The 15333-nt window shown below is 41.1% G+C and overlaps 1 protein-coding gene across 1 annotated transcript; it reads right to left on the reverse strand.

Annotated features, from left to right (window-relative positions):
* Window positions 1-2930: 2930 nt before the first annotated feature.
* On the reverse strand, window positions 2931-14155 carry vtg3 (vitellogenin 3, phosvitinless). Its single transcript, XM_076725936.1, has 28 exons — window positions 14116-14155; window positions 13693-13713; window positions 13450-13601; window positions 12242-12493; window positions 11997-12158; window positions 11752-11900; window positions 11509-11659; window positions 11093-11250; window positions 9895-10060; window positions 9677-9802; window positions 9298-9516; window positions 8657-8874; window positions 8445-8542; window positions 8239-8363; window positions 8040-8141; window positions 7835-7954; window positions 7509-7698; window positions 7327-7414; window positions 6806-6991; window positions 6231-6369; window positions 5975-6143; window positions 4991-5100; window positions 4822-4899; window positions 4224-4430; window positions 3929-4074; window positions 3665-3803; window positions 3429-3543; window positions 2931-3212 (listed from the first exon to the last, which is right to left on the reverse strand). Exons 1-27 carry the CDS (start codon window positions 14153-14155, stop codon window positions 3436-3438), a joined length of 3819 nt encoding a protein of 1272 aa, XP_076582051.1. The 3' UTR covers window positions 2931-3212; window positions 3429-3435.
* Between the last annotated feature and the right edge of the window lie 1178 nt (window positions 14156-15333).

Here is a 15333-nt window from a genome sequence, read left to right on the forward strand (position 1 = left end):
GATCAGTGCACTGGCTCAATAGATACTCAGCCTCATGCCTCAGACAAGGAGCTCTTACAGCCTGTGTCCTGACAAAGCTCAATTCAGCCATCTGACCTCAGATGGTAGTTCTGTTTATACAAAAGCCCCAAAGAGGCCGTCACCACTGCTGCTATTCAAAGTAATGGCAATAACACAGCATAATAATGTCATATTATTAAAATATTGACACAACAGTCTGAAATGTGTCATCATTGTGATCATAAACTTAGCATAACAGCAGTGTTTCAAATGAAGGGTCGAGCCATGAGCTTCTCAAGAGTAAGGTCTCAAAATAAATATGACTTTCCCTGAAAAACATGGCACCACTGCTTACGTGCAGAGCAGCACGATTTGTTAATAACATTCAGCCAACGTGGCAACAAGCTCATTTGGTGAAAGTGATGGTTAAGTTATTGGGGGGGAATAATGTGAGCTCAGTGGGGGTCTAACAACAGTCGTGACGTTAGATTTTCAGCCCTCTGGTGGTGTCATGAACTGTACCTGACAATGTGTCGCCACTTGATAATGTCAGTCGCCCCCACTCACATTTCACCCTGCACACAAGCCTCGTTTCTGTGTACCTTTAACTAAAAGGGCAGGCAGTTTATTTCAGATCATGTGTGCTGGTGAGAAAGCAATCCGGTTTATGGCTCCTTCCAAATTACCCGATTGATCATTCACTAATGCTCTTCTTCACCTCACATCAAAGCAGCTCATCTTGCTAATAAGGACATCTGGATCAGCAAAGATATGACAGCGATCGCGTTAAGTGCTTAATTTAGCACAAATATTAGCAAATAACCTGAACGCAGACTCTAGATACTGTGGTTAGTATAGTTTGCTGTTGCCTTAATAAGGATGCCAAGAATATTAATAGCGAGTATTTCAATTTTTCTAAATTAGAATAGAATGTGTCCTTGTTGTGGGAGCACTTTGACCGTGCCAAGACATATGTTTATTTATCCTCAGACTGTCAACATCCATCCACTGCACAGCCCTCTCTGTGAACTGAGCAAACACTGGTGCCAGGCTGTAAGCACTGTGCCAGGCATATTTTAATGTCTGGTAAACACTGTCCTCTAGTGCTCACACTTTAACACATACACACACACACACACACACACACACACAAAACACAGGATTATTCTCCTGATGTCAGTGCCAAAAATGTGAACTTTTCAAGAAATACGATTTTACAGCATATTGTTTCATCTTTTAAAAACACGACAGACTTCAGAGAGATTTCCAAAATTCAATATATTCATCATTAAAATGTTCCTTTTAATGCATGCTGTTTGTTCAAAAGCTGCTCCCCAATCATTTTCGATAAAGACCCATCACTTGTTGAGCTGGTGGGTTTTACAAAACTCATCAGCTGCATTGACTTTTTGTGCCTCCAACAATGTTCTGTGCACAAAACATGGAGTAACAGCTACAATTGGACATAAATGTCTGTAGCCACGGTTTTATTATCAGCTACCCTCAGATGGCTTTTAGCAGGGCTGGTATAGTCTGCCTAATGAGGCAAGTCACAATCACAGAGTGAGCAGCAATAAAAAGGAGGGGATGGCCTATCCCTCCTCCTCCAAATGACCTGATCAATCATTGACTAATGCTTTCTAACCAGCTGATTTCACCTGTCAACACAAGGTCAGGGTAACCTGATCTTACAGATGACATGAGGTGATGTGGATCTGGATGTAGGCGCAACAGATTTGCAATCAACCGACACTTGAAAGCCCGCAGGATATTAAAGATGTAAATGGAACATAATGATGCCATTATAATTGTGCTCATCCTGTTCAGCCTTTGATGGCGATGTCTTTTCTCTGCAATTCAACACCATCTGGCTAAATCAGCGTAGGCAGGAGAGGCAGAGCCAGGAGTAGTTAGGACAACCAGTCTTCGGTTAGGACGGAATCATTATCTTTGGCTCGTGACGCGTCCCATTTGTTACGACTCAAAGTTGAGAACTGGGCCGGGCCCAGTTCAGGAGCCCCAATTAATATTCATTAAGTCTTTCATCCATTCACACAGCAACACCTCTACGTCGAGCTCTCTGAATATTAAATAATGCAGCTGATGCTGTACCAAAGGGCACAGAGTGCTCTGTGTGGCAGAGGCAGTGAACTTTAAGGGCACGCACGGTGATATTGTGTACTGGCATCTGCAAACAGCTCTGTTGGGTCAGTTGACCAAACAAACACAGCAGGTCACACAGACCTTGTAAACAACTGTCTCTTTCAGACACCTTCCAAAAAGGACATTTATGAACCAGTTTAGTGAATCCAACCCACACCATTCTGTATTTTGACAATCAGATGGGGTATTTAGAGAATAACAGGACCTGTTAACAAAGACTGTTTATTTGCCAAATTGGCTGCCAGAGCAGACAAACCTGGCAACATTTGGTTTGTGTTTTATGCCGTTTCCACTCCCTTTCTTACATATTGTAAGGAACATTTGATTTGGCAAATATGTTATCCAGATTGGTTTCTCTATAAAACTTAAGCGAAGAGAGCTGCAAAGTTTGCATCAGAAAAGATTTCATGATTTAATCTGCATCAGGTTTTCAGGATTTCCAGAGATTTCATCAGTACTACTGATCACTGTCTAAGTTAACAATATTGTGTGATATTTACAAATGAGCTCAGATTTTATTATATATGCCTCAGTGTAATGCTGTATGTCAATAATTTAGCTGGAAATTACATCCACCTACTTTTTAAATATTTCTTTGTACATTAAGAAGCAGAAACTGAACTTGGCAGAGACTCATTAAATGTTGTTATAGGAAAATAAGAAAAACCAGCCAGGCCTGCATTATTATCACAGGCTACACAGATTTAACACAATGTTTGGATGAACAAAGGACAGAATCAGCAAAAAAAAAAAAAAAAACTGAACTTGCTGAAACAGTTTTCGGCACATCCAGTATCATGAAGATACAGTATTTTAGAACATAAGCATGAATTTACACAGTGTTTCGTCAAAAGATGGTGTTCAAATATTAACATGTTTTCAAATGAATAAATCAGGACCTTTACAGGTTATTTCCAAACTGGTGACATCTGACAGATTACTGATGCATCTTTTATGATCCTCACTTTCATCACGGTGGTGGGATTTTGGTTGCAGTGTTATCACTTTGAAAAGGGGCATCTGGCTCCCATCTGGGCTTTGTTGTCTTTCTGCAGCACAAAACATATTTTATAAAGCAAGCAAAAATGGCACAGCTCTTTGCTTGATTTTCGCTCATCTGCTTTGCATAGAAACATGTCAAAACAATCCACTGTCACACACACACACACACACACACACACACCAAATTACACAATATTATAAAGACACAGAAAATTAGTATGAACATTCATTTAAGCACAATCAAATTGGTTTATGTAGCTTACATGGTTTTTATGCGCGTCCAAAGCTGTCTATTGTTGTGTTTCTGATGTCGTGTTGAAACTCCAGAAAACTGGCAGGAGGCAGTGGAACAGGAATAGCTTGGCGGTAGACTGTATACTAATGACAAGACAGAGGAAGTGACACATCCATGTAAATACAGCAGTCAACATTGGTTGCATACAATGCAAGGATTTAGAGGTTTTGCATAAATAAATGCAGTTAATGTTTCCTCCAGCACCTCTGGGAATTTAATCTTCATATCGACACTGTCTGCTGAGGCAGCAACAACCGATGCAGAAACCTCCTGCTTGGCATTTCTCTCATGTTGCTGGGTGAAACCAAGAAGGAAAGCTATGCCTGGGACGTAGCTTTCAATTCTGGGAAAAGCAAAAAGATTCTTTAGCAATACTTGCCAGTATGTGTCATAATCACAAGCAAGGTTTCTGCCATGCTCTGTAAGGCAAAGTGAGTTGACTTGTGACTTTACTCCATGAAGGCTCACCTTCTGCCCATCTCTGCCATGGTTTCAGGGATACTGGTCCAGTGGACTTTGGCCTTGAGTGTTGGCTTGGAACCAGGCAGATGTGAAGTTGCCCCTCTCATTGACATTTCATAGGACTGACATTCAGCCCCCCATCTAACGTGTGCCTAAACCAAACACAAGAGATCAGTCTTTACTAACAAAAGCCTTTGCTTCAGCCGTGATATGTGATATGAAATGCAATAAAATGCCTTAAACAGACCATACATATTAGTTTTAATGTAAAAACTGCCCTTCCTGTGTGTTTTATAACTACCTTTGCCTCAGAATGGGCAGTCACAGTGGAGTCAACACACATCTTCCAGTTGGTATCTTCTCCAACCTGAGACACAATCAGTTGGGTGTTCTGAATATTTGCCGCTAGCGTGTTGTAGATGGCTGCATCGTAACCCTCTGGCTTCTGGTTACCACTCATGGCAAAGGCTTTGATATTGAATGCAGCTTCAGGTGTTGAGTCCCACGCCTATTGGATGAAATGGAAAGCAAACTGTAAAACAGGTTTGTGTGCACGATGTCCAGTACGTGCACAGTATTATGACTGTGCACTGGTCTAATTGTGGGTAAAATCTAGTGGGATTGGTGGACAATGAGACTGGAGACTGTTAGAGTCAACAAGGCTGAGAGGAAAAAACTGTATGTGTCAGATGAACATCACTTTGTATGGAGTGTTTGATGCAAACAAATAGCTGCATTATTCACATGGGGCACTTTTTCTTAGGGCTGGTGTGATCATGAATTATAAGGACAGTGAAAACATTTTATATGATGACATTGCTCAGCACAAACTGTATATTGTGTAATGAAACATATTTCGGGTTGTTCCCTGTGGTGCACATTTAGCATTCTTCCATTACATTGTCATGATGGCTGTTATGAGATCCTCTGACGCTTGAGGCTGAATCAGAGGACAGACGCACTCGCTGGGTGGCTTCCTGTAAACACAATTAAGGAACAGGAGAATTTGAATGGATAAAACATCAGAGCAGCTGCAGAGATAATAACATTGCAAGGGTAGCCAAATACCTTGGAAAGCCTCCTCAGAGTCTCAAGCAGTTGGCGTGTGCCCATTGGATGTCTGCTCGGGCCGGCATTAACCTCAAAGTGGATTTTGTCAACAGCTTTGATTGCCTGGGCTAATGGAAGTGCACAGGCTACATTAGAAAAAAAACTTGTCCTCGTCCATCATAAAATTATTTGCTTTGATAATTATGCAAAAACAAGAGCCTATTGATAGAAATGAGCAATTAAAGAGTAACTTAAAACCCCCCTGAAAGTCTTGCTTTTGCTGACTTTCAGTGGTTTAACTTTCTGCAGTGATGTAAAAGTGTATTCCAAGGTGTGTCAGTACACTGTGACATCACTGTTGGCTGGTTACAGGCCACACCTGGAGGTGCAACAGATCTAAAATGTTCAAACAGTGAGGGCAGTAACACGCTGCTTGTCAGCCTGGTGTTAAGTTACTCTGAGGAATTAAAGCAGCAGCATAACTTTGATGAGGTAAAACTGCATTTCTGTTTTCCTGTTTTATTACAGTTTGGTCAGGTCAGACTATTAAAACCAGTGGGAATTCATACAGTCAGCAGAAGTTCATACTGATAATAACCCAAGCCAGCAATCCAACTTTAAGGGCTAAGCCCTGCATTGACTGTTCTTAGCCAACAGTTCAATATTATGAGTCATCATGTCAAAATTGCAAAGTGCAGCAGCAGCAGCAGCAGCAGAGGTATCCATGGAGCAAAGACAGCTATTTCCTTGACAAATGCCTCCTGAAGCAGCATGAGTGGACTCTAGGTGTTGGCCCACTGATAAAATGCTGTAAATGCTGCTGGAGGCAGCAACTACAGGCAGCAGCGTTTGCAAACTGGGTAATAAAGTTACAGGTTTCACTGAGTGCAGACATCAAAACTCATTTAAGTTGTCTGCTTGAACTGTATTTGTGACATTCTTGAGGCCACATGTAAGTTTGTTACATGAGCAGTACTGTAGGATGTAATGTGTTGGACTTACCTGGAACTAGTTTGAATGCCACATCAGTGTATCCCAGGAAATAGTACAGGGGGTATTCCTCATGATAATACTCTCTCCTCAACTCAGATTCCACACAGAGACCTGCTCCATAAATGTTACTCTCAGCGCACATTTTGGCCCTTGGATGCCAGCTGTTTGGTGTCTGGAACTGCAGGATTGGAAAAATCACAAAGATATTAGAAACCTGCAAATTGTAATTAGCTTAACTCTTAACAGCAAAAGGTGTTGACTGCACCTGATCTGACTCAGGCCTCACAACTGCAGGGTTCATGTGAACGACTTCATCATTGGAGTCAATAGCGTTTGGCATGATTGGAGTCATTTTAGCCAAAGCTGGCTCTTCAATGTTCCTGGTGACTGCGTACACGTTGGAGCTGTTGGATGGAAAGGAAAGGTAGAATTCTTAGACTCAACACATTGACAGCATTACTGCCATATCTTAGTGTCAGGATCCAATTCAGAATTGATTTTCATTTCAGTAGCAATTTCTTGAGTCAATAAATAGGTAAGGACGCCATTTTCAGGTTCTTACTCCATTGATGTGCGATACAAACCATTTATCAACATTTTCAACGTGTTGAGTTGCAGTATGTAACACAAGTTGCAATTAAGCTAACTGGTCTCAATGTAGGTCAGTGTTTGATGCAGAGCAGTCCAGCTGTTTTACCACAGCATGGAAGAACCATAATGTTCTGACTGTTGCACAAGAAAAGATTTTTGGAATTTGTTGTTGAATTAATTCAGAATTGTGGAAAACAAGATTCATGTTTGTTATGTGAATCAGTTCTTACCGACACACCTTAAACATACCTGAAAGAGAAGAGTTCCAACTCTTTTTTGCATGGAGGGAAGTCGAGTTCAAACTTCTTCTCTCTGATGTTGATCTTGGCAGCAAACTTCCACGGGATAGCAAGAGGCATTTTGCTCTTAAACTCAGACCCACACTGGAACAGCTCTGTGTTGATCCCATAGAAGACCCAGAAGTCCTTTGTGAAACTAAAAAAGAGGAGGTTAATTCAATAGTTGTAACTCCACAGTATGAATGTAATTACAACCCTGACACTTTGTCAAACATAAATACAACAGAATATGATCATTTGTTAATCCTTTTTGGCATATAATCAATTGAAAACAGTACAAAGACAATATAGCTAGTGTTTGACCTCATCAGCTTGTAAATATATCTGTCATTTGCAATTTAATGTCCCAACCTTATTGGAATCAGGGTTGCAGTGTATTAAAGGCAAATAGCATGGTTTGCTTCTGATGATAATTGCTTAACGTGCTGGTTTTATATCTCCTTTGACCTAAATGAACATTAAATATTTTACCCAATAAAACCATCAGTCTCCAGTGAGATTTCAGAATTAAACAGCTGTCCAAGACTTTCAGTCAGTGGTGGATTTACTGCCGCTTTGGCTACATGAGAAGAAAAATTACGTCAGTAACAGTTTATATCAAACAAAATAAATAGTTTTAGTAATTATTCAGTACGAATTTAAATTGACCTTACCATTAACGGTGATCCCATTGATGGTTTCATAATATTTGCTTATCTCTAGTGGGAGACCCAGGGTGGTAGCTTGGAAGTAACGGACCTCAAAGATCAAGAACGGCTTTGTCCAATGCCATGACGCTCCGGTCTGTAAATTCTCAATCGCAGCCCACAGTGGGCTTTCCTTCCCTGCAGAAGGACTGACAGCCTGCAAGCAGGATCAGAAGAGAGCATGCAACAGGCTTTGTACACTACATGAAAATACGCTCCTTTTAGTTGACTGAACTGGCTTGGACATAAATGGATCTTGCTCAGTGTGCTTCTTTGTTCATTTATTCTCTCACCCTCATGACGCTGTCGATAAATCCTTTGTTAATATCAGCAAAGAACCACTCTTGTCCGGAGGCGCGCGAATAGGCAGAAAGGACAGGCTTATCATTGGGTAGAATTTCCCAGTTTCTAAGCTGAAAACGACAGAGCACAATGGTCAGCCAAACAAAATCCCAATACAGTACTGGCACTGCTTTAAAGTCTCAGTTATATACTGACCACATTGACAAGCGCCTGAAAGTCACTAAAACTAAGATCTCCTTTAAAACCAGGGAGGCCGGTACCAAACAGCTCCTTAATTCCTTCAGCACGGACTCCCAACTTCAGCATTAAAAGAAGAGAGGATGATTACTATTCATGATTGTAAAGGCATGTTTATCTTTGATGAAAGTTTCAATGCTAATGTATCACCCTGTACCTCCAGCAGCTGCAGGATTCTACCGATGAAAAAAAATTTTCCTTTCATCATGATTTCAGTGGGAAAGATGTTTGTTGCGCTTCTTAGCATGAAGACCTCTGTGGCTGTACCAATTAGGAAATCATCTGTATGGGGGGAAAATAGCACATTTCCATAAAACAGTTTCAGAGAAATTCAAGAATCTAAGAACCTGTATTTGAACATACCATTGAACCAGTCCATGCGCAGTGCTTTGCTGTAGTGATAGCTGAGACGACCAAACTTAGGAGCCAGGATTTTCGAGGCCACGTTGCAGGCAGTTGAGCTATTGTAGAGAACACAACAAAAGAAAGTTGAAAGCTGGAGTATACTGGAAAACATATGACATGAACAAAAATAAACAACAACCAAGTGATTAGAACTGCACTGTTTTGCTCACAGGAAGTGGTTGTCTGGTGTGCTGGATCTGGCAAGGCCCCTCAAGAAGGAATATGCAAAACTAACAACATGGAGGTCTTTTTCCTCCTGGAGATGTGCAGTCACTGTGGACACCAGAGCCATTGGTGGCTTCGTGTCAAACAGGATCATGAAGGCCAGCATGCGTATCTCAGTGGGAAGGTTCTTTTGCAGGAACAGGCTCATGGTGATGTCTTGGACCTGACAACAGAAGCATTATAATGAATACAAGTTCACAAAGATCGCACTTTTAGCCACCCACTGCTGAGGGAATTTCCACTCTGTTCCAAAACATCAATTATTGACTGAACTGACAATGAACTTTGAAAGGCAGATTACAGTAAATGCTGTAGATATAAAGAGAGGATTATGTATAACTTTGCAAAAGCATGAATCAGACCTGTCATTTTCACATGGTTGTTGAAAAAGATTCTTACCGGACCCAATGAAGAAAATGAAATATGCTTTGCAGCATTAGAATAGCCCATTCCTTATCAAAGACTTAAGTTTCAACTTCACCATGGAACACAGAGTATGCAATTACCAGGAGCCTGTTTTATATAAAAATCTAGCATACAGCTGTCTCCTTTCAGTCCTGCATGTCCTACATAGAAGAATTCTTACACTGTGAGGGTCTCTGACAGCTATGAGTCTCATAGACTGCACAGCAGCACTCAGCACACGAGGTGGGAGATCCACAGGGGTGGCAGCAACACCGGGGAGGAAGCGCATGATGGTTTTAATGCTGCCTGGGTGACCTGCATTCCCCAGAGCTTTCAGAGCGATGACCATGTCAGCCTCATTGCCGTTCCTTAGACTCTCCAAGGCCATGTCCAGCAGTGGCTAGTACAGATGTCAAACAAGTATGCAGTCAGTTTTTACATATAGCAGTTAACTACATTGCAATTCTGACCACATACCAAATGAACTTTCTGTTGCATGTTTCTGTTTGTAATCTCAAACATTTACCAAAGGAAAGCGATTTATTCCTCTGTTTGATTACCTGAACAGCATTTATAGGACAAGGTGTATAATAGGTACAGTGCTTGTTCACCAGAGAGCCATAGGAAAGCACCACAGTATGCCACAGATAGATATTGGATTTACTAAAGGGCATGTTCAGGAACATCTGTGAAAGAGAGACGGAGAGTTTTCAACATGATCTGGAGTGTATTATTCCTCAATGTGCAAACAGCTTCTCCGTCTGTAGCATTAACTCACTTTAGCCATCTCAACCAGCTCAGGGATAGCCTGCAGGTGGTTAATCGACAGCAGAAGGGTTTCCAGAGCCTCTGTCGCAGACAAATCTCCAGCCTGGAACCTAGTTTCCAGGAACTTCAGGATCCTGGCATCGCTGACCTCAACAATCATGTCCAAAAACCACCGTCTAATCGGTGAAAGGACAGAAAATTGTTACATTAGGCAACACTTAAGATCAGGATTATCCTTCAAATGAATCTGGAGAGCAAAAGTAAAAGATAAAAATGTGAAGTTCAGATGTCATCTTTAATTGCACTTGCACAGGTGTCAGTGACTGCCTTCATCCTAATGAGCAAGGAAAGCACCTTTCACCTCTCTGTCATCATGCTTCACATGATAATAAATCCTTCCTGAACTATGTGGGAGGATACTCTTCAATTAGCTATTCAGTCGAGTGGATCAGTACGAGATTTGAGAGATGGCCTTGGATGATTTTCTTCATCATCTTAAAACACACGAATGAAAAGCTTGGTTAAAGGATCTCTATGAAGGATGCTCTCTTTGGAAGCTTACTGCGGTGTTACACACTGAATAGATGTACTAACAACTTTTGAATGAATAACTTTGTGAGTATGTAACTTAAACAGTCTGGTCAAGGTGAGTGAAAGATCAGATTTGAGGTTGCACCACTCAACCTCAATAACATGACTTTACTCTGTACTGCATGACCTTCACAGTATTTCCTGAACTGAAAAATGCAATTGAGCACACTGACTCTGTGTAAACGGCCTCAAACGGATGTAATCTCAGTCAGTTTCAAGGTCCCTTAAGAACGTGATGTGGCTGCTAATAAAAATGGTCCTTTTTATATATTTTTGTAATTTCCATGAGATGTCTGAAATTTCTTTTATATTTGTAACATTTCAAGGCACAGGTTCAAGCCCGTATTCCCATTATGATTCATAATTGGACAGAAGGTGCATTTAGATCTTTTACTCCATTCAAAATTTGACGTAAAAGTTTGAAAGTATTAACAACAAAATGCACTTTAAGTACCAAAAGAGGTGCTCATTTGAACAAAAGTATACAGTAGCTTAAATACTCAAGTGGAGTACAAGCACAACACTTACATGAGTAAATGTACTTGGTTTCTTTCCACCACTGAAATTGGGGGGGGGTTCCATAATCCCTCCAACACAGCAGGATGACAAGTACTCACCTGTGCTCTTCATTTCCTGCAAACTGCCTCCACATCGTTTCTAATCCCTCGTAAGGCGTCACTCGCAGGAGCTGATACAGCTTTATCGTATCCTCGGTCGTTGCGCTGTCAATCTGGTATTTATTAGCTTCAGCCAGATTTTTGATCAACTCAACAGCCTGTGAAAGGAGCCGAGAGTTCAGCTTTTAAAAACAACAAACTGATCATTTGGCATTTTAGAAAATAATTTGATGTTTTTTCATGATATCAAGGGAAGCACTAGAGTTCATTTAATCATTTCTTACTACTTCTCTATTTATTTTAATTTACCTTTGTGATCTTTTACTCTGCTTCCTGCTTTTTGCTTGAAATACTTTTCAACCACACACACACACACACACACACACAGATATATATATTTATATCTGTATTCCTACCTTTGGTACTGGCTCCTCCAGGTTCTGCATCATAATGGGGATGTTAGCCTGTGCACTGACAAACTTGTAAACAAGGTTGCCCTTGCTTTCCATTGGCCCAAACGTGACGGCTCTTGCTGTGTCACTCACACCGAGCAGCACCATTTCCTTCCTGCAGGAGAAGTTATTTAAAGCAGCTGATTTGTATTGCACACAAGTACTTTGGATGAGCAGGCATAATGTGCAGACATTTTCTTGTCTTACATCGCTTGCATCTTGAAACTGCCGCCCTTCACATTGAAGGGACTGAAGTGCTGTCGCTCCAGGCCGTGAGCCCTGGTAATGAGACCTCCCTCTGCTGTTGGTTTGACTGTGTAAACATATCTCACTGTTGAAATGACAGATTCCCCTCTCTAGATCGGAGGACACACAAACAGAAATAGCGCTGACTTTGGTCTGTTTAATTTATAAGTGTAGCGTCAGATGCATCTGCAGGCAGATAAACAGACCTGTCTGGAGACTTTATCAAGCACAGCTGTAGCCATCCCCCTGTAGATCGCTGCTTTCTCCCTGCAGCCGCTGACATCCACTACCTGAGTGATGGTCATGTCCTTTGTTTGCACGTTTTCCTCAGTAGCATAGTTACTCTGACACTTGCCGTGGATGCCAACCTACAAACAAAATCAAACTTTGTTGCTGTGTGGAATGAATGAAGACGGTACAGAGAGCAGTTCATTTGTCAGCCATGACTTACCTCCTCAAGCTCATAGATCCTCTGTGTGGTCTTGACAGTGACTTGGAAAAAACCCAGGATCCCTCTCACAATGTTGACAACGGTGTCAGTAATCTCCGCAGAGGCACGGATGTCACTGACATGTCCACTGGCGTAGTCAAACATGAAGGGTTTGACAAGCTGGGCAGCAATCCGCTGGGTGAGCTTTGGGGAGGCATTGAAGCCATTTTTCCCCGGAAAGCCATTGAACTCCTCAAAGACCAAATCTGAAACCTTTGAACCACAGATGAAGAAAAAAGTAGTTTTATTGCTCATGTACTACAGTCACGAGCAGAGGTGGAAGAAGAAATACTCAGATCTTCAACTGAAGTAAAAGTAGCAGTACTACAGCATAGATTTTTTTTTTTTTCATTTTTACCAAAGTATAAGTTAATTAGTATTAGCAAAAGTACTCATGCAGTGCAGCATATTTTACATTCTATTTCTGCATTATAATTATTGATGCTTTAATGTTCTCATGACTTTAATGCTGAGGAGGGAAAGGTGCTTTAACTACTTCATATGGTTTATCTGCTGCTTAGCTTGGGAATTTCTATATGTGGCTCAATAAAGTTTTATTCAAACCTGGAGTATTACATCATGATGTATTTGTAGATTATATTTTATATTATAAACTAAATCTAAATCTAGTAACAAATGTTTGTCTGCGCTATTTTACCGGATTGTTAAAGCTTACTTCTCTATGGTTGCAATATTTCCAACATTGTTTGAACGCAGCATCTGTTAATGAGTGAAAGATGATGTGAAAACACTGGAAAGTGACTGTTTGTGCTTTATAGAAGACAGACACAACTGTTGTTTTACAAGCATCTGTCACAAACTTCTCTGAAGTGGTTTTCAGCACTTTCATAAAGAATCTCAAAGGTTGAAACTGATCAGGTGGTTTACAAAAAGTTTCATCATTTTACACCATAAAAAGTCATTTGGGGACAGATTGTACAACCTTTCAGCAGATGCTAATGAAATGAACCTCCAGATAAGTTATGATTCATGAATAAGTGATAAATGATAAATCACACACTGCCAATTACCTTACTTGATTTATGAATCAGACATAAAATGAGCTAATTACAGCTCGCCATTGTTAATGCTGCACCACTCAGTGTTTCTGACATGTTTAAAGAAGATATTCTGAGAGAGACTGCATCATCCTCTATCGTCCCTCTTACCTGAAGGACGAATGTTCGCGCAGACACACCAACGATCTTGAACTTGCAACTCATTCTCACACCAGACTCTGCAAGGTTTGGCATGCCAAGTCCAAAATTCACCCCTCCCTCATATTTGTACTCGTAGGTTTTCCTGGGGTTCAGGCTGAGCTCTGAAATATGTTTCCAAAATAAGTTCACTTGTACGGGGAAAGTATTAGAAAAATACTTTCTTTTACTCATGGTGACAATAAAAAGACTCACCATGCCGGACACTTTGACACGCTGAAAGGATAAAAGTCAAAGACAGTGTCAATGTCACTGTTTTGTCAATCTTGCAGCACATTTTTGATTTGATTTCTTGTATTTAGAATCTGGGAAACGCTCTAATCCAAGAGAAATCATGTGAAAGTGAAAAGGCTTATTTTGATCCCAAAACATGTCACAAAAATGTTAAACGGCATAACCTTAGAAAACAAAATGACATCAGTGAGAACTAAAGCAGCAAATAAACATCCACATGAACGACAACGAAAACATTTTGCTGGCTGGAGTCAAATTCACCTCTAAAAGTCACTGTTCACGACTGATCGACTACAAATAGATCAATACATGACCTCCATCAATACCTATCCTGTCCTGTTGGACGGTGCTGTCCGCCTACCAATACAGTAAAAGAGAACTTACCGGCCAAGGCCACGAGGCAGCAGAGGAGGAGTCCCCGCATGCTGAAACTGACAAGTGGAAGCTAACATGTCAGATGTGTCCTTTATATACCAGAGTGAGGACGCTGGTTTTACCGAGCCTTGTGAGCAGGACAGAGGTCTGGATGAGACAACTGACTGGTGTAAAGCAAACACATGCTGTTTGAGCCATGCTGATCTGTGACATTGTCAGACTGACATGATTAATGTCATGCGTAAAGATCACTGTCTCTACAATCTCTCTCTCTCTCCAAAAAAACGAGTATGTCACAGAATAAAAAGGTCACAGTTTTTAAACCTGAAAGTCAAAGGAGACAGAACTCAAAGCGTGGCTTGTTTTGTCTGACTATCAAAGTTAAAACCTCCTTTTAATCACTCAGAAAATGATGTAAACAAGTTTTTCACAGCTGAATGAAGGCCTGAACCCAGTGGGATCCACATTTATTCCCTCAGTGAAAAGCAGCCACGTGGAGTGAAGGGGGAAAGAGGAGATGCAGCCTGGTTTACTTCTTGAATATCAGTGCAACTCCTGGCCTCAGAATTTATACGCCATCCCCTGGCATCACAAAGCTCTCCTCATGGATATAGCAAAGTCAAACAGTGTGGCGAATCGCTGCTCTTCATGCTGATTTTAGAATCTGCCTCAGCCCAAAGCGCTCCATGGATGGCGCTCTTTGTATGTGCAGTTTGAGGGTGACGACATCAAGCGGCAATCAGTCCAAGTGTTTATTCTTGCCGTCTTTTAGGCTTATGTTCGGATTGCACAATGCGGGAGTCCCTTGTGTAATTGCACATTAAGGATTGTCTCAGCCTTCGTGCCTCTTTCATTTCCAGGCTTCAGTTCACCTCCATGTCAGCATCAGCCAGCAGAGGGCTCCAACATCACGCGACCGGCCTGGAGCCGCATGGAGAGAGTCAAACTGTTCTGATTGTTACAAGACAGAGAGGAAGAACACATCTGAGGATCAGCTGGATTTAGTCATGACGACTGGTGGAACGTTACTAAGTACTTTCGTTCATGTACTCTACTTAAGTACAAATTTGAGGTACTTTTACTTGACTTGAGTCTTTTCTTTTCATGCCACTTCTGCTTCATCACATTTACTTCCCCATTTATCTGACAGTTTAGTTACTACTTAGATTAAATAAAGATATTTGAACACAAAACATATGAAGAGCTTATCATATATGTTTTGTTGAT

The sequence above is a fragment of the Chaetodon auriga genome, chromosome 3 (assembly GCF_051107435.1).
Source record: "Chaetodon auriga isolate fChaAug3 chromosome 3, fChaAug3.hap1, whole genome shotgun sequence".
In the NCBI taxonomy this organism is placed as follows: Eukaryota; Metazoa; Chordata; class Actinopteri; order Chaetodontiformes; family Chaetodontidae; genus Chaetodon; species Chaetodon auriga.